General features: G+C 36.7%; 1 protein-coding gene across 1 annotated transcript; it reads left to right on the top strand.

The window, feature by feature from the left end:
• The first annotated feature begins 243 nt into the window (after positions 1–243).
• Positions 244–1,940, top strand: LOC147544326 (uncharacterized). Its single transcript, XM_086634750.1, has 3 exons — positions 244–353; positions 1,351–1,527; positions 1,617–1,940. Exons 1-3 carry the CDS (start codon positions 282–284, stop codon positions 1,812–1,814), a joined length of 447 nt encoding a protein of 148 aa, XP_086490876.1. The 5' UTR covers positions 244–281; the 3' UTR covers positions 1,815–1,940.
• Positions 1,941–18,984: the final 17,044 nt, after the last annotated feature.

Genomic DNA, 18,984 nt, shown 5'->3' with positions numbered 1-18,984 from the left:
TAGAAATAATCCTAATTCTAATATATTCATATCTTGGAAATATATATGAAAATATTTCCTTTGAATTTCTTGGGTAGTACTAGAATACCTCTTTTACCCTTATTAACTGGTGTAACCGAGTAAACATAGAGATATATAAAACCACGCCCTAAATAATAATAAAGTATAAAAGACAAATATGTCCTAATCAATCCAGGAGAGGCAGAGCAGAAGATATAGTATATATAAAGCTGGAGAAGAAGAACCATAAAATATCTGAAAGGAAAAAAGAAGAAGAAGAAATGGTGGGTATTTTTGCAAAATTTTCTGGTGGCAGATCACTTGGAAGTCATAGAAGAACTCAAAGTGCACTTGTAAGCATCACCCACCATTTATTTTCTTCTCCTTAATTTGATTTTCATTTAATTCCTGGTTGTTTAATTGTTTTGTTTTTGTTTGGGAAGAAGTTGACTGATCTTGGCTCTTGATAAGTTTGTATTATTGGTTCTTCTTATATTACTTGATTACCTAATTTGATTTTGCTTCAGTTTGATCTAATTCTCGATTAGTTCTTATAAAATATGATGTGTGGTTTGGTTTTGAATTGACTTGTATATGGTCATGGTATTTGATTAGCGATCCCAAAGAGAGAATTCAATATTTGCAACTAGGGTTGTGTTGGTAATCAGAAAAAGAAAATCAGATATTGAGAAATAAGAACTAGGATTCATGGGGACTCAAAATCAGCAAAATCTGAATCTCATGTGATTATAGGGTATTCCTTTCTGTCACGAACTTCGCATTTTGTTTCTCGCTATAACTCTTTAAGCTTAAGTGTAACTGTGTAAGTGGTTACGAACATGACTTTGTTAGAGGTGGTGGGTACAAGTATCCGACTTAGCATCAAGCGGTTAGTATTATATTTGCGGTTTTTTCTTAGACGTAATGAACCCTTTGTTATTTAAATGGACATGGTTGCTGTTTTCATATCGTCGATACCATAAATGATTGTGTTTACTCCACTGTTATCTATATTTGCTTATGTTTAGGACTATCTGCAATTATGCTTTTTTCGACGAGTTGACATCAATACAGAGCTATATGGCTCTGGAGTTGAGTATCTAACATATTGCCGAAGAGTGTTGTTTGAGTTATGCTTACCTCCCGTTCCCTTTCTACTCCTCTCTCTAATGATCGATTTTTTGTCCACTCCCCATCACATTGAATATTATTTATCCCTTAATCTAGACATTTTGATTGAACTTCATATTATTGTACTATATTTTAAACATTGTGGTTGATCATACTGGAAGATACTTTCCACATTTTATAATATAAATCCTGATTTCGGGTGCATGATTTTGCTTACAGGATGACAGAGGACCATTACAACAGAACACAGAGGTTCCAAGTCCTACTGCTGTTGCAGCAGCTGCTGCCCATGGGATAGAAATTAACATAGAATTTAAACCAGTTGAACACCCAATCGAGCCTCTCGATTATGATCAACCCGTTAAATGTCCATTACCCGAACCTTCAATTCTTAATGTAAGTTTGAAAAAGTTTATATTTTTCTTATATTGTTAATTGGGAAGCAGGTGTGGATTTATAACTAATATCGTTTTGAATATTTTCAGGACGGAAAAGTATGGAAGGAGCGGCTCTTAGTAACTACACTAAGGAAGAACTCGTTGTCTCTTACAAACCTTGATTCTGAAACCACTGGAACAAGAACTCAACCATCTCAATCCAATCAATCTATCTTACCATCATTAAGTGCACCCGAGCAAACTATTGTAAATCTGCTCGAAGAATGCAATGCACCTGCAGTTTAGACATTCATGGATACGCGTCATTGTCACTCTAAATGATTTGTATTTATTTTATTCATAAATCCTAATATATATTTATCTATTGATTGATTTGTAACTAGCTTGTATTATTTGAGTCCTTTTAGGTTACTCTTTTTCTTGTTGAGTATAATCTTGAGAGAAACAAGTAACCTTTGTGACTAAATCAGAGAAAGAGAGTGGGGAGAGACAAGTGGTTGATCATCTTTAACCACTTAGATTTTTTTTATACATAGAACCATATTTTTTTCAGTTTTGTTATGACGTTATCTTCCGTGCATAATAAGCAAAAAGAAAACTGTGATTTGTAGTTAAAATTAAGAAGTTATAGTTAGTAAACAAGAATGACAATCAAATATCCTTTGGAAGAGGCATAATTTTATTAAAAGGTCATAAGACTTGAATCGTTTTGTTATTTAAAGACTTGGATCATTTTAAGACATAGTGAACCATGGAAGATCTTCTCCAAACCTTAAACTTTCCTTCCTAGAGTCATCACTCACATCTTGGTTCAACACCCCAACCATATTATGTTAGGGTGCTGAATTAGTTTAGGCGAGTCACAATAGTTGAACTAGTCTTTAGGTAGTTATTTCAAAATAAGTGACTTATATATTTGAATTAGTTTCAGATTGTTTGCAGACTTTACTTCCTATTATTTCTGAGTTAGTGGGTTAGTTTCTTGATATTAAGGAGCTACTTTATATTGTATCTCTATTTATTGGCATTTGGAAATGGAAAGGGGATATGGAATTTAACCACAATTTACACTATTGTGTATTGAGGTCGTGAGCTCCTCTATCAGCTCAAATAGTTCTTGCTTGTATGAAATTCCATCACCATAGGTTCTGGAAGAGAAGAAAAACAGAGGTACTTACCAAAGTGGTATCAGCAGCTAGACACGGAGGAAAGAATGGACAGATTGGAGCTTGCTTTCGGGGATTTATCTACTACAATCGATAAGAAATTTGAGGATGTCTTTTATCGATTATGTGAAAGGATGGATAAAAAAAATTTCAACAACAAAAGCAGTTGTAGAAAATTCTCTTTCGACTGTTGGAAACACTAGAGAATTCGAGGATTCTCTGTTAGAAAGGGTTTCTGACTTATCTTTTTTGTGGTCCATATTGAAACCTAATTGGACTGAGATTCTAATTAGGGGTTCTCTATATAAGGACCATTATAGAACAGAAAAGGTGTGGATTTTTCTCAAGAGAAAAGCAACCTCTCTCTCTCTTAGACAGCTAAGTGGAGAGAGAGAGTTTTTGAGAAAAAGCTCCCAATCTATCTACTCAGTCAAAAGAAGAATGATTCTTCTTCTCAACCTTCAATAGAGTCCTAGCTAACATTAAAGAAGAGAGATCAAGTCACTTGCTCGGGTGTCTCAAGTAGAGGAGCTACACATGGAGCTCTCATCTTCGGGATAAAAGAGTTGGAATCTTATTCGAGAAAGCGAATCCAGGTAATCTCTTTATGTTTCTAGTTCATTATTAGTTCTTGCATGCGATCCTGGTAGACTAGTGTTAAACATATGATGTTTGAGATTCCGCTTACAACTCTAGTTTGATGGTACAAAATCCTTCAGTGGCGTCAGAGCCTCTTGCGTGTAACTAGTTTTGACTAGACGAATTAGATTCAGACATGATTTATTATATAGATTAGTTTGAGTAGAGATTCAAACACGTTTTTGATTAGTTTGAATTAGATTTAGACGTAATCAAATAGGAGTTTTGAAAGAGTTTCAAAGAATAACAACCTTAGTTTTTTGGCTTTTTTGAAAAGGGTTTTCGAAAAGAAAGAGTTTCGGGTTTTGATTTTTGATTTTTGAAATATGATTTACAAATCAGTACTTTTGATGATCTAATCATCAAAACAACAACTTTGAACAGCAGCTACATGAGAAGAGAAGGATAAGCTAAAAATTTAGAAGTTTCTAAACTCTTGGTTGTCCAGGCCTTGCTGGCCGGTCGCGTCTAGGACGCGACTGGGACGCGCTCCAGACGCATCCAGGACACGACTTAGTCGCGTCCTTTACTCTTGGGACAGGAACCCCAGTCCGACTCGGACTAGGATTTCGACCTTCTCAGACCAGGAACCATAGTCCGTGTTTGACTAGGATAGGTCCCGGTCATCTCGGACTTAGAGTCCGAGAAGATGCCACCTTGACTATCGGTCGCATCTTAAGACGCGACCACAAAGTCAAGACGCGTCTCAAGTTAGAGACGCGTCTAGTAGCTGCTGACAAGACGCGTCTAGGACACGTCTGGGAGTGTCCAAAGCATCTCGGACTTCACGTCTGAGATGGGTTCAGACGCATCCTTGGCCATACGCGTCCTAGGATGCCTCTGGGATAGTAGGAAGCGTCCAGCATAGTGCTGGACGCATTTGGCTATGGACAAGACAAGTTTGGAACGTGTTGTCCCTAGTGCCATCCTCTGTCCGGCCACAAGGAGACAAGTCTTGGGCTTACCCGAGACTTAGTCAATGGGCTTTGACCAAGAGTTTGACTCGGGTATTTTGAGTTTAACTCGAGCCTTGACCCGAGTGGGAGTTTTTCGGTCTTTTCTCCAATTTCTCTCCCGGTTTCACCTAATTTTCGAAGTTCACCAGGGCCATCCGAGGGTCCAAATTAAGTATTTTCTAAAATTGATTTTGGAAATCATTAAGGATAAAGCCAAATCGCGTCATTAGTCTGAATTTTATGAAAGTAGATTTAGGGCCCATTTGGCATATAAATGTCAACTAGTTTCTCCTGCAGAGCTATTTTGACAATAGCAAACCTAGAATCGATCTTAGAATCGAATCTCATACATATTATAGAATACTATGAACATCATATTATTGTATGTATGAATGTAAATGCAGAAAATAGTATGACTATAGTCGTGTCCATTGAAGAACCGAAGGATGAGATCGTGGTTCGAGTGGGAGAAATCAATGGAGGTTCGAGGATGGAGATCCATGCACGCTAAGGCCAAACAAGAAGCTACCTACGAAGATTAGATCTTTTAGGATAGGGCTATATACTAGGATCAAATCAGCTTGATTTAATTCTCGCGCGCATTTACTAATTTACGTTTTACATCGTGGATGATTACGTCAGAGTTCACAGTAATGCATCCAAGATAAAGATATAAAAGTCCCCAAAAAGAATTTTGAGTAAAGCCTACCCAGATTAAGACACCTGTTGCGCCCTTGTTCATCGATGGTGGGTCGGCCTTCGTAGACTGCCATCTTTTACATCGGGACAATACATGTAGATCTATGAAGAGGTCTACATGTCTAAATGGTTATTCTCAACGAGTCAGCAAAAAGGTTTTAGATTTCGAGGCAAAAGGATGAATTCAAGACATAAACGTGTTATTAATCAACCAAGAGTCATAGGAGTATGATCAGTAAAGAGTTACTTACCTAGGACGACGGAGATGCTTAACTTCGAAGAAATGGGGTCTTGGCATCGCATTGTTCAAACCGTGGATGGTTTTTATTCAATAATGTGGCAAAAACTATGTTTTGCTATGATAATAAGTTTTAGGATTTTGCTTTTTCTTTTAATGTATTGTATATATGACTGTTAGAAAATAGTTTTCCAACCTTCGTTCATTCTTTAAGAAGGAATTGAACGAAAGTTATTTTCTTGATTGGAGTAGAATCCGAGAAACGCTCTCAAATTCGAAACAAAGAAAACGTCCAAGAATATCCCATTCCTAATGCTCATGCTACCTCAACGACAGAGGATGAAAGTAGGATGTGATTATCCGAAAAGTCTTTTGTGAACATCCATTATGTTTTCTCTTTCGTAGAGATTAATAATATGGATGCATACACAACCATTTGACGAATAAAGGAAGAGTTCCTCTAGATGTCGTGAATGGAGAGGATAAGTACCTCTAAGAAAGTCGTCTTAAGAAGAAAAACTAGATTTTCTATTCTTAATGCGATGACTAAAATATTATCCTTCACCGGATAATAACTTGGATAAGTCACTCAGTTTGTGAAGAGAACTGAAAAGAACATTAAGAAACGTTGAATTTGAGAAACAAGTTCTTAGATTCAGCAACCAAATGAATATAAGAAGAGTTCTTATGATTCATAGGGACGAAGGGCCAGAATTTTTAAAGCAATGGCTAGGCCATTGAAGGAAACTACCCTAAGTACCTGGAAGACAAAAGAAACGGAATTGTGAATTCCGGTTCTTATATCTTCGTTAACAAAGTTAATTTGACAAGTATAGATCCAGGAGAATTACCTGCTTGACTAAAAGGAGAACAGATCCAAGAGGGAGCAGAAGCAAGTAATTGCTAAGGATGCTGAAAAGGATCAAAGTCTTCTTTTAGACACTGATCTAGCTTAGAATTTAATAAGTGTTATTATGTTCTTCTAGAAACATCAAAGGTTTTACACTAGTGCTAAATTAACAAATTTGGTTCTAGGATAACTAAAAGGTTAACAATGATACTTAAGGCTATAATCAAAGGATTCAAACCGGTCGACTCAAGTTAACCAGAATTACTTTGCCATGTGCACTGACAACTTCAGAAAGTACAGAAACATACTAGTCATGAAACACAAGTCGAAAAGTGATGAATCAACTTGACAAGAGGTTATGATTCACCCGATCGTATCGGGATGATGAATATTTGAGTCAAGAATTTGATGACCATAAAAGAAGTTGAGAAATAGTTTCTCATCTTGCTCCAAAGATCACATCATATGGATGATGAGTTTAGTGGGAGTAATCGAACATGTTAGACATGAGTCGATTGATGATGGGTATTTGCCAATCTTCCGAACACTTTATGGGATATATTCTCAACACGGTCTTTTTTCCCTCCTAACCACATTTCGTCTAAAAGCTAAAAAGACACCATAAGAGTATGGATTTGGAATGGTTCCAAAGTGGTCTTTTCTTAATGTCTGAAATTGTAAAACTAACGTAAACGGGTTACGGGATCTAAGTTTGCATATCAGACAAGGTATTTCTTTATGAATAAAGAAATATAGGGGATTCTTCTACAACCCACCAGAGAACAAAGTGTTTGTTGCTCGTGATGTGTCTTCCTTGAAGTAAGAGTTATTTCCAAGAAGACAAGTGGGAGAAATTTTAAGAATATCGAAGAAATTCGATCTGAGCAACAAAACTGACAATGGTATAACAAACTCAAAGTGGTATATGAATGTCAGAAATCGCGGCTCCTATCTATTCATAACCGATAGACATGAAATGAGAGGTAGAGATAGAAGATCTCGGGGATCCCTCCGCAAAAGTCGAATTAGATTCGTAGGAGAGCCCTCAAGAAGTTGAGAGCGTCTCAAAGTTGTTCAAACGCCAAGTAGGTCTTAAAGGCTCATAGGTCTGTCTCATAGGACTAAAATCCTACTGGAGAAGAAAATGAGCTACCTACACAAAAAGCTATGACGGAATCACTCCGAAATATGGCTTGGCCATAATGGAATCCATATCTGAAATCAAGTTTGGAACTTGGTCTATTTTACTTAACATAATAGTTTTTGTTAAATAGAATAGGTTTTTCAAAGAGTTTGAAAAACGGACACGGATAGAAACATTAGTGTTTCCCAGAGTAAGACTAGAAAAGAAGGTCACAAAGTTCTTGGTTTAGACCATGAAAAGACCATCTCTCAAGTCACGATGCTTAAGACCATAATGATAAATCACTAGGCAAAAGAATGTGTACATGACACATTCCGGAGGAGAGTTGACTATTCTAAAGCCGGTGAAAATCGCAAGCTTTAGAAATCCATATATGGAATCAAGCGAACATGTAGGAGTAGGAATCTTCGATTCAGCAAAGTTCAAGAAGGTTAGTGGGAGTGACCCAGTTTTCTTTGGTCAAATATGTAGAAGACATACTAGAGATTGAGAACAACATTCTGATGTTGAAAATAGCTTAGAACAGACTCAATAACAGAACCACAAACAAAGGCTTTTGGGCATCAAAGATCTATAGAAATAGATCGAGGAGATGATAAGACTCGTTTAAGAAAAGGTCTTGAAAAGTCTAATGAGAAAGACTCAAGTAGCATAATTCTATCCAAGTCTCATGGCACATAGCTTAGCAACATTCAGCGTCCGAGAGATTCTAATGAGCAAACACGCATCAAAAAAGATGGTTATGCTAAAGGCATAAGATCGATTATGTTAGACATGATCAATGTTCACCTCGACATCTCGAAATAATTGGAGTATTTATGGTCGTCACCAATCAAATCCAGATAAGCTGTTCTTGATCGCAACTGAGAAATATCGTAAAGTACTGAGAAAGGCTTATGATAAATTCTTGGTATAAAGCAGGGAAAAAGTCATATCTTGCAAAATTCCAGAATAAGATGACAATCTTTACTTGGAAGAATAGTAAGCTGGAAAGGTTCCAAGCGAAGACTATTGCAAATTTTACAAATAAAAGAAAATAGTTAAAGCTTGAGAAATTTTAATTTAGTATTAGAATACTAGAATTACCATCCTTTAGTTGGCATAATAACCAGCAAAACCCAAATTGATAATATCTATTGACTAAACTGTCACCTTAAACCAAGTATGGAAGTGATACTAGTGTCATAGGCATTTAAAGTTATGGTGTCTCCTAGTGTTGGTAACGGAATCCCAGACATCAAATATGTCTAACACTAGTATCCCCAGGATCTCATGCATAAGCTAATAATCATAACTAAGTTAAACTAGTTGCATAAACACCTTAATCGCTAGTTTTCCCTCGAACCTTTCCAATCGCTTTTGAGAAGATCAAGAGCTCCAATTGTAGCTCCTCTACTTAGGACACCGAGTAATCACCTTGATCTCTCACCTTGTTATTTGCTAGAACTCTAATGGTGGTTAGATTTAAGAACACCTTCTTCTTTGACAAGATTGATAATTGAGAATTTTCTCTCTTTCTTTCTCTACATGATGTTGTAGAGATTGAGAACTTCTTGAGGATTTTCCACACCTTATTCAAGTCTCAAGAGACATTATATAAAACCCTAAGTTAGAGTAAAACCCTAATTAGGTTTCCTAAAAAACACTTTTGAATAAGATTTAGGAAACACGACTGTTTTCTAGTTTCCCTACTCTTGGCCGACCACATCATGCCCATCTTGAGCAGATCTGGCCGGCCCCTATAAACACAGACAAGTATGGCCGGTCCTCCAATGGGTCCAAAAACCTCTTTTTGATGCCCGACCCAAATACCCTTCTTTCGGGTCTTTTGCTCTATCTTTGCGTAAACTTCTTTTAGGCCTTTTGGACATATCTATGGGTCTTACCCATGCACATATGTCTCACCCTCTAGTCATATTTTCCGATCAAATTGACACTCTTTGTGTAACCCGATGTAGGATCCAGACAAAGTTAGCCGCGAACCGCTTAGTGATTCGACGATCGTAGTTGGTTTCTAGCTAAACACTACGACCCCTAAATCATTCGGACTTGATGATCTTATTCATCAATTGTCCAATCCGACAAATTGCTCGCATTGTATCATTGGTCGAAGGACATCTCCTTCAGGGTCCGGCCCTTAACCCTATTGATTTAGGTGAGTGAACTATTTCACTGGTCATACCCTATGACTCTCGGTTAATAGATTACATGTTATATGTTAAATCCATCCTTTTGCCTCGAGTATCCAAAACTCATTTGCTGATCTCATTGAGTGGAACCATTTAGATGTGTAGGCCTCTTCCATAGGCCTACCCGCATTGTCCGAAGGTAGAGATGGCACCCTTCGGAGGCAGATACACCATCAATAATAAGAGATCAACGAGTGTCTTAATCTGGATAGGCATCCAACTCAAAATTTCTTTTAGGGGCTTTTACGTTTTGTCTAGTATGCGTTACAGTGAACTATTTAGCCTAATTAACCATCCACGACAGAAAAACGTAAATAAATAAGTAAATGCGCGCGAGAAAATAAATCAAACACATATGGATCCTAGTATGGCCCCTAGTCCTAAGAGATCTAATCTTCTTAGGATTCTTCTTAATTTCGCCTTTGTTCGCCTGGATCACCATCCTCGAACCTCCATTGATTTCTCTAACTCGAATCATAATCCTATCCTTGAGCTTCTTCAATGGACTCATAGACCCTAAACTCTAATTACAAGACTCTAACGATTCGCAGATCGTATAAAAACTTGGAATTAAAATTATTACAACTTGCACCAATCCGTGCTTAAAACAAGAATGAAAGAAAACAACTTTCTATGACCATACTAGTTTCCGCATTCACATCACATGCAATCATATAATCTTTAAGCCTAACAATTATATATGCATGATTATCTAGAGATACTTTTGTCGACATATCTATGTCACGTACGGACCTTAGGTGTATTTCGAAAAATTTGACTAATAGTGCGTTTCGGTTGTATCTTTAATGATTTTCAAAATCAATTTTAAGAAAAACTCAGTTTGGACTTTCGGAGGGACCGAGTCAATTTCAAAAAAATTGGTTTGAATTTTAATGATCTCGAAAATCAATTTTAAGAAAAACCTCTTTTTGGGCCTTCGGGTCCGGAACAATTTCGGTAAAGTTTGGGTGGAACCGGGAGAAAAATTGGACTTTTCCGGAAAAACTCCCACTCGGATCAAGACCCGAAAATCTTAGCCCATAAGCCGAGACCTATCTAGGAATGGCCAGGGACAAGCCTTGGAGAAGTCCCGAGACTTTCTCGGCCCAAGCCCATGGTCTTGTCTCGGCCAAGGACACGCATTAGAACGGGCGAAGCATGTCTCGGCCATGGGCCAACATGCTCTGGCCCGAGCCAAGTGGTCCTTGGCATGGGCCAAACTGGTTCTGGCCCATAAGGGCTGGGAAGTGACCTGTAAGCTTCCTGGTCACCTTCTGCAAGCATCCAGGTCGCGTCCCAGACGCGTGGCTAGCATGCTCCCAAGTTTTAGGAACTTCTAAAACTTGATATTTCCTTTTTTTTGCTATTCATAATAGTTGCTGTTTCATAGATTTAAAAACTTCTAAATAACCAAATTTTGAAAATCATAATCTTTTAAAAACTTTTTAAACACCGAAATCAATCAAAATCGAATCTTTTTGAAACTTTTTCAATAGAGTTGAGAATGTTTCACCCGTTGTTCATAAACCCCTCATAGGTCTTAGAGGCTCATACATCTAACTCAGAGGACTAGAGTCTTGCAGTTAGAAAACAGTGAGCCTAACCAAGGAACGAAACTTCGGTTTTGGTGGAAATTTCGGGCGACCCAAAAGTGGAAACGTTTCGTAGAAACGTTTCGGTCTGTGTGGAAGTTTTACAAAACCACAAAAATGATAGAAATATATTAGAATTGTATATACTAATATATTTTATCCATCATGAAGTCTAAAGAGAACATTGTTATAATTATAGTATTATTATGGTTGAAAATAGTTGATATGAGGGGCAAAAATGGAAAAAAGTAACGAATTTGTAACAAAATCATTAGGTTTGAGGTGTAAATTGCAATCACATAGTTAGGTCAGGGTCAAATGGAAAATCTATAACATTAAAAGACTTGAAGGAAAATAACTAAAAAGGAAAGCTGTAAAGGCGCCCTCCGTAAGTGTCAAAGGAGCTTGACTTGAGAGAGGTGCCTTTCACAATTACGGGGCGCCCTTAAAACTTCCCTAATAGATTAGGGTTTGAAGAACAGATTTCCTTTTTCATCGTCTTCTTCCTCTGGCTGCCACTTTCTCTCTCTAGGGTTTCATATGAAGAAACAAATTATGAGTTGATTTTTGAAGAAGAAACAAATTATGAGTTGATTTTCGAAGAAGAAACAAAGTATGAGTTGATTCCTACTAGGGTTTCGAAGATTTCGACCGAAATCTAACACGAAAATCATGTATGTGTGTTTTTACTTCGGTTGGTTGAAAACCGAAATATTTCGGTCATGTCGGCCGAAATTTTTCGAAATTTCATTCCTTGAGCCTAACACCTGCACAAAAACTATAACAAAACCAGACTTAAAATGGCTTGGGGCCATGAGTTCAGAAATGAAATCCAAGTATGAAAATCAAGTTTGGAACTCGGTCGATTTGCCCAATGGGGTAAAACCTATTGTATGAATTTTCAAGGTAAAATCAGACATGGATGGAAATATTAACCTTTCCTGAAGCTAGACTCGTGGACTGAGGTGACAAACAAATTCATTATAAGAGACTATAAACGAGATCTTTTCCTATCACAAAACATAAGTTCATATTGCTAATAAACAACATTCTGATGTTAAAAACTATTAAAAACTGATTCAATGAAGAACCACATGAATGTGAAATAGTTTTGGGCATCAAAGATCTTTAAGGATAGATCGAGAAGATGATACAAAGGAATCAAGATGAGAATCTTGAAAAGTTCAACATGAAAGACTCTGAGAGTATTTCTACCCAAGTCTCATGGAGCACCGCCGAGCAAGACCCAGTGTTCAGATGATTCTGATGAGCAAGCACGCATGACAACGATACCATATGCTTTGAATATGAGATCGGTCATGTAGGACATGATTAGTATTCGACGAGACGCCTCATATGCTTTGAGTATGTGCAGTCGTTACCAATCAAATCCAGATAAGGTACACATAACCGCATCTAACAACATTCTAAAGTACGTGGGAAGAACATAGATTTTTGGTAAAAACAGGAAAATGAAATGGTTGTAAATTTCCATATTATATAGCACACTTCCAGATATAGAAGAACAATAAGGTGTAAAGAGTTCTCGACCTAGGGATTGTTGCAAACCTCAAATTTTTGGATATTTTGCACAACCACTCTTTTATTCCGAGGGTGTGGGCTTACTGTTAGAAATAATAAACTTGATCATTGGTACATGAATATGTGTGGTTCATGACTTTAATTGTATTCATGCATTTGGTAATTCATGTATTTTGGAATTCATGTATTATTTAGTACATGTAATTAGGTTTGAAGTATTCATGCATTAAGTAATTTAGATAGCCATATTTTAGATTATAAATACCTATGTAATTCTCATTTGTAAGCATCCAAAACAAGTGTGATTTATCTAATATATTACAAGGGATTAATAAAGTATTTTTGTGTGTCTTCAAATAATTCCAACAAAGTGGTATCTAGAGCCATAAGATTCTGAGAGGAATGGCAAATGGTAGTAGTATGTCTTCATTTCAATTTCCTCGTCTTGGTAAGGAGAATTTTGACAATTGGGCCATTCATATGAAGGCTTTGCTCGGATCACAAAATGCTTGGGAAATTGTAGACAAAGGCTATGTTGAGCCTGAGAATGAAGATACTTTGACCCCTAATCAAAAAGAGGCCTTGTTAAAGATAAGGAAGAAGGACCAACAAGAACTCACTCTCATACATCAATGTTTGGATGATATGATGTTCGAAAAAGTTGCAAATGCAAGCACATCAAAAGAAGCGTAGGAGATTCTTCAAAATTCTCACAAAGGTGTGGATAAGGTGAAGAAGATTCGTCTTCAAACCCTAAGAGGTGAATTTGAAACACTTCATATGAAACAATATGAGTTAATTTTAGATTATTTTACAAGAGTGTTGACTATTGTTAACCAGATGAAACGAAATGGTGAAGATGTTAGCGATGTTCGAGTGATTGAAAAAATTCTTCGATCATTAGAGTCAAAATTTGAGCATATTGTTGTGGCTATTGAAGAATCCAAAGACTTGGATACCATGACTATTGATGAACTTATGGGTTCGTTACAAGCTCATAAAGAAAGATTGAATAGAGGTAAAACTGAAGCAACCAAGAAAGTATTATATTCGAGAATTTCTCCAAATGACAAAGTGGATCAAAATTCACAGAGTCAAAGAGGTCGTGGTTATGGACAAACTCGAGGTCGAAGTCGTGGAAGAGCTCGTGGGTATGGTAAAAGAGAATTCTCTTCTAATTTTCAAGGAGGACGTGGAAGAGGAAGAAGAAAATTTGAAAACAACGAAAGAGGGTATGACAAGTCACAAGTGGAGTGTTACAATTGTCATAAGTATGGACATTATTCTTTTGAATGTCAAAATGAAGAGGCTAACCTTGTTGAAGAAGAAAAGGAAGATGAGGAACCAGCCTGAAAAATGGAAATCAAAAAATTATTTCTGATGTCTATTATGTGCCAAATTTGAAGAGTAATATTCTTAGCCTGGGTCAATTCTTGGAACTTGGATATGAAATTAACATGAAAGATCGTACTCTTTTCTTGAGAGATTAAGATGGAACTTTACTTGCAAAGGTTCGGATGTCTCACAATAGGATGTTTACTTTAACTCTCCAAAATGATGTTCCTTTGTGCTTAAAGACTTGCACCAAAGAATTTTCATGGTTGTGGCATTTAAGATTTGGACATTTATACTTTGGAAGATTATATTTATTAACAGAAAAAAATATGGTTTATGGACTTCCTTTCATAGATCATCCAGAGGAACTTTGTGAAGGGCGTCTCTATGGAAAGCAATCAAGAAAGAGTTTTCCAAAAGAGGCAACGAGAACTATGGTGCCATTTGAACTTATTCATTCTGATATTTGTGGACCTATCGATCCACCTTCATTAAGTAAGATTCAGTATTTCATACTTTTCATTGATGATTGTAGTCGAAAAACGTGGGTTTATTTTTTAAAGCAAAAATATGAGGCTTTCAAAGCTTTCCAAAAGTTCAAGGCACTTGTGGAAAAACAAAGTGGGTATAATATAAAAGCTTTGAGAACTGACAGAGGAGGTGAGTTTTTATCTAATGAATTTAACTCCTTTTGCGGAAAAAATGGGATTCGTCGTCCGCTAACTGTTCCAAGGACACCACAGCAAAATGGTGTCGTGGAAAGGAAAAATAGGTCAATTCTTAATATTGCTAGAAGCATGTTGAAATCTAAATGTATGCAGCTCCAGGGGCCTGAGACAAGGAGATCCGATTTCCCCCTTTCTCTTTATTCTTGTCATGGAGGCTTTGAGCAGGATGACTTCCAGAGCAGTGGACCAGGGATTGTTGGGTGCTTTTAGAGTTGGGGAGGGAGATGGGGTTCCTCATATTTCACATCTTCACTTTGCAGATGACACGATCTTCTTTATGGATGCGCCGAGAGATCATTCCAGAACTCTTAGAAGTATTCTCATGTGCTTTGAAGCGGCTCACAATTCATCTCTCTAAGAGTTCGGTAATAGGGGAAAAGAATTTTGGGCGGAAGTTGTTGCTTGTGCAGTTTATTTGTCAAACAGAAGGCCAACAAAGAGTGTAAAGAATGTGACACCCCAAGAAGCATGGAGTGGCATAAAATCAACTGTTTCACACTTACGAGTGTTTGGTTGCATTGCATATACTCATGTTCCCGACCAGGAAAGGTCAAAATTAGACTATAAAAGTAAAATGTATGTGTTTGTTGGTAATGATGCAAATTCTGAAGGTTATAAGCTTTATAATCCATCTACAAGAAAACTTGTTTTGAGTAGGGATGTTGAATTTGATGAACACAAAATGTGGGAATGGAATTTCAATGAGGGTGAAAAATATGATTTTTTCCCTATTTTTCAAGAAGGTGAGCAAATGGAACTAGAATCTCCACAAGCAGAAGTTAATACTCCTCCATCAACACCAAGTCCAATTTCAACAAATCAAGAAGCTTCTTCATCTGAAGCAGATTCAAGTGAGAGGGCACCACGTTTTCGAAATCTCGAAGATATATATGGATCAACTGAGGTAATCGAGAACTTAGATCTCTTCTGTTTATTCTCTGAGGTAGAACCTGTTAATTTTGAAGAAGCTTGTCTTGAGAAAAAGTGGAGAGATGCAATGGATGATGAAATTAAAGCTGTCCAGAAAAATGAGACATGGGAGCTTACATCTCTCCCTAGAGGAAAGCAAAAAATTGGAGTTAAATGGGTTTACAAAATAAAGAGAAATGTCGAAGGAGATGTTGAAAAATACAAGGCAAGATTGGTGGTAAAAGGTTATAGTCAACGTGTCGGAATTGACTACGGCGAAGTGTTTGCTCCCGTTGCTCGATTAGAGACCATCTGGCTATTTATATCAATCGTTGCTCAAAATAAATGGAAAATTTATCAGATGGATGTAAAGTCAGCTTTTCTTAATGGATTTCTTGAGGAAGAAGTCTACGTCAAACAACCAAATGGTTATGTTGTCAAGGGAAATGAAGACAAAGTGCTTCGATTGAAGAGAGATCTTTATGTCTTGAAGCAAGCACCAAAAGCATGGAATCAAAATATCGACAAATATTTCCTTGATTCTGGTTTTAATAAATGCCCTCATGAATATGCCCTCGTGAATATGCCCTTTATGTTAAATTTTATAAAAATGGTGATGTGATGTTTGTGTGCTTGTATGTAGATGATCTCATCTTCACAAGAAATAATGAAGTGACATTTAAGGAGTTCAACGAAAAAATGACTGAAGAATTTGAGATGACAAACATTGGACTTAAGAATTTTTATCTTGGAATTCAGGTGAAGCAAACCAATGAAGGAATTTTTATCTCTCAAGAACATTATATTGGACACGTCTCTTGTTAGAGACTAAGGGTGGCCTACATTCCTAATTTCCTTCTATCTTGGCTTTGACCAATTTACTGATTTGAATTCAGTAAATGCTTGCTTACGTGGGTATTAGGAATATTTGGGAGATAAAGTTGCAATAACCAACCCATTACCCCCTTTTTCGATGGAAAAGAAGTGGGAGTAGTTTCATAACTGAAGGCCCCTAACCCCTCCTATATTAATGTTTGTGTCTCTCCATTATAAACACAACAAACTTACGGAGATGATTGGGGTTAGAAGATCTTCAGATTTTCAGCATCATGCAGTTCCTATTTTTCTACTTAATCAAAAATGGTTGAAGTTCCTGTTATATGGTTTGTCAAATTTTAATACATGTCATCTCTTTTGTTTCACTATGATGCCATTTATAGTTTATTTCAAACCATTAATACCACTAATTCAGGATCTTATGCTCATCATATATTAAGATAAATATTATGAATAATGTACAACTACAGTAAATGGTGTATATGCTATTGTCATCATAGTTGTATACAATTATTTCTTTCATTTGATATGTCATATATTCATATATAGACATGATATTGATGTATGGCGAACTACATGAGCATAAAGGAATCTTTCATAGATAATTGGATATGGAAACATTGTCATTTATTTGGCCATTGCATGTTTTTCTAGAATAGCCACATCATCTTAAAAAACATGTAGATGTGCGATAATAAATTTTATTTCTTTATCGCATCAAGTTAAAATGACGTTTCCAATTGCAATATAATTTTTATAAATAATTATTTTGCTCCACAGGGAGACAATTATTTTGTAAAATTATGGGTTATTTCCCTAATGACCCCCAACTTTGTGACCAGCTTCCCGCTTGGCCCCCTACTTTACGAGAAATACCCATATGGCCCCCTTCCGTTATAACACCGTCACTCTCTCTCCTCCATCATGTTTTCTCTCTCTGCCAACTCACGCCACATCATTGTTACGCCACCTCATCACCTTCTCCGGCAGAGGTCGCCGACCGGCCACATCATTGTTACGCCACATCTCATGTGCATAAAGAGACCCCCCATTATCAACCCCTTCCAATTGTTTACTGTTTTTGACAAATGTGTCACAGCCAAATCATTAGAGCTAGCATTATCAACGGTAACTGTGAACACTTTGTCAATTCCCCATCTAAGTAGACAAGATTCTACTGCTTTACCAATCATTTCTCCCTTGTGGCTCAAAACTTGACAAAAATTCAAGATTTTCTTATGATATTTCCATTCACTATCAATGAAATGAGCAGTAAGACACATATAATTAAGATTTTGCACAGAAGTCCATGTATCTGTAGTAAGACACACTCTTTGACCAGATGATATTAGGAATGTCTTTAAAACATTCATCTCCTCCAGATACATGGACAAGACATCACGTGCAACTGTGATACGAGATGGGACAATAAACCTACACTCAAGAGTGTGACTATAATCTCTAAAACCTTCACCTTCAACGTGACTAAATGGTAATTCGTCTTTCACAATCATTCTGGCTAATGCTCTACGACAAGCCGCTGCACTAAAAGTAGTGGTACTTAGTTTCCCTCCTTCACCCTTAACTTTTACGAAAGACAAACTTTTTTGATTTGTCTCTCTACCGGGATACTTCTTACACTTGTATGCTATGTGACTTTTCAAATTAGATGTTCCATTTTTTTTCGAGTCACATGCATATTGTGCGCCACAATAAGTGCACTTAGCTTTATCTCCTCCTATTTTGGTAAAGTGAGTCCAAGCTTCAGAAGGAGGTCTAACAGGTTTTTTCTTACCAGAAGGGGTAGTTCCTTGACTTTGAGTCAAGGTTGCCGCAGATTGGGTTGTCCCTCCAATTTCATCGTTTTGCTCCATAGGTGTTGGAGGATCAGGAGTGAGATCTGTAGGCTCCGATGATGACGGAGCTGCATGTCCCATCTGAAAATGAAGAAGAAACCAAGTCTTAAAGAGATGAATAATTAAGGAATATAAACAAGTTTAACACCACATTATAAAGAGAAAAGATAAGTGAGAAAGATAATTACCGTAACTGATGCAGACGAGGAAGCGGTAGCCATATTAACAATTCGAAGTGATAAATATTCAAAACCACATTAAACCTGAAAGAAATATAAAAGGAAAGCATTAAATAATTATAAAAGACTCTATCTTTGTATATACAATTATACAAATAGAAAATCACAAGTGTGACGTGCTTCAATCACAATTAGGTTTAGTAAGACTTAAATCTCCACCATATATGAGAAAGAATAAAAGAGAAAGGAAATAGATTCAAAACCATCTAAATTGTAGCCTAAGTAAGTGTTTTTTTTATGAAAACCTAAGTTCTTATTGGTAAGAAATCTTACATCCACGAAGTACTAACACTTGGGAGCTTTTACAAATCTGCATTCTGTAGAGTTTGTACTATGAATCAAAAGAAACTCTGCAGATTTGTCAAAGCTCCCAAGTCTTAGTACTATATTAGTAATTAACATAGATGACGTTTTCATTAATCAGAACTATATTAGTAATTAACATAGATTCTATGTACAATATGAAAATAGAATGTGTAACTAAGAATTGAATAAAACAGAATGAATCTGTACAATATGAAAACAATCTGTAGCAG

The sequence above is a fragment of the Eschscholzia californica genome, unplaced genomic scaffold (assembly GCF_041429995.1).
Source record: "Eschscholzia californica isolate CP2 unplaced genomic scaffold, dmEscCali1.0.p SCAF_4, whole genome shotgun sequence".
In the NCBI taxonomy this organism is placed as follows: domain Eukaryota; kingdom Viridiplantae; phylum Streptophyta; class Magnoliopsida; order Ranunculales; family Papaveraceae; genus Eschscholzia; species Eschscholzia californica.
Note: the sequence above shows the minus strand (reverse complement) of the source record. Positions and strands in the feature narration are given on the sequence as shown.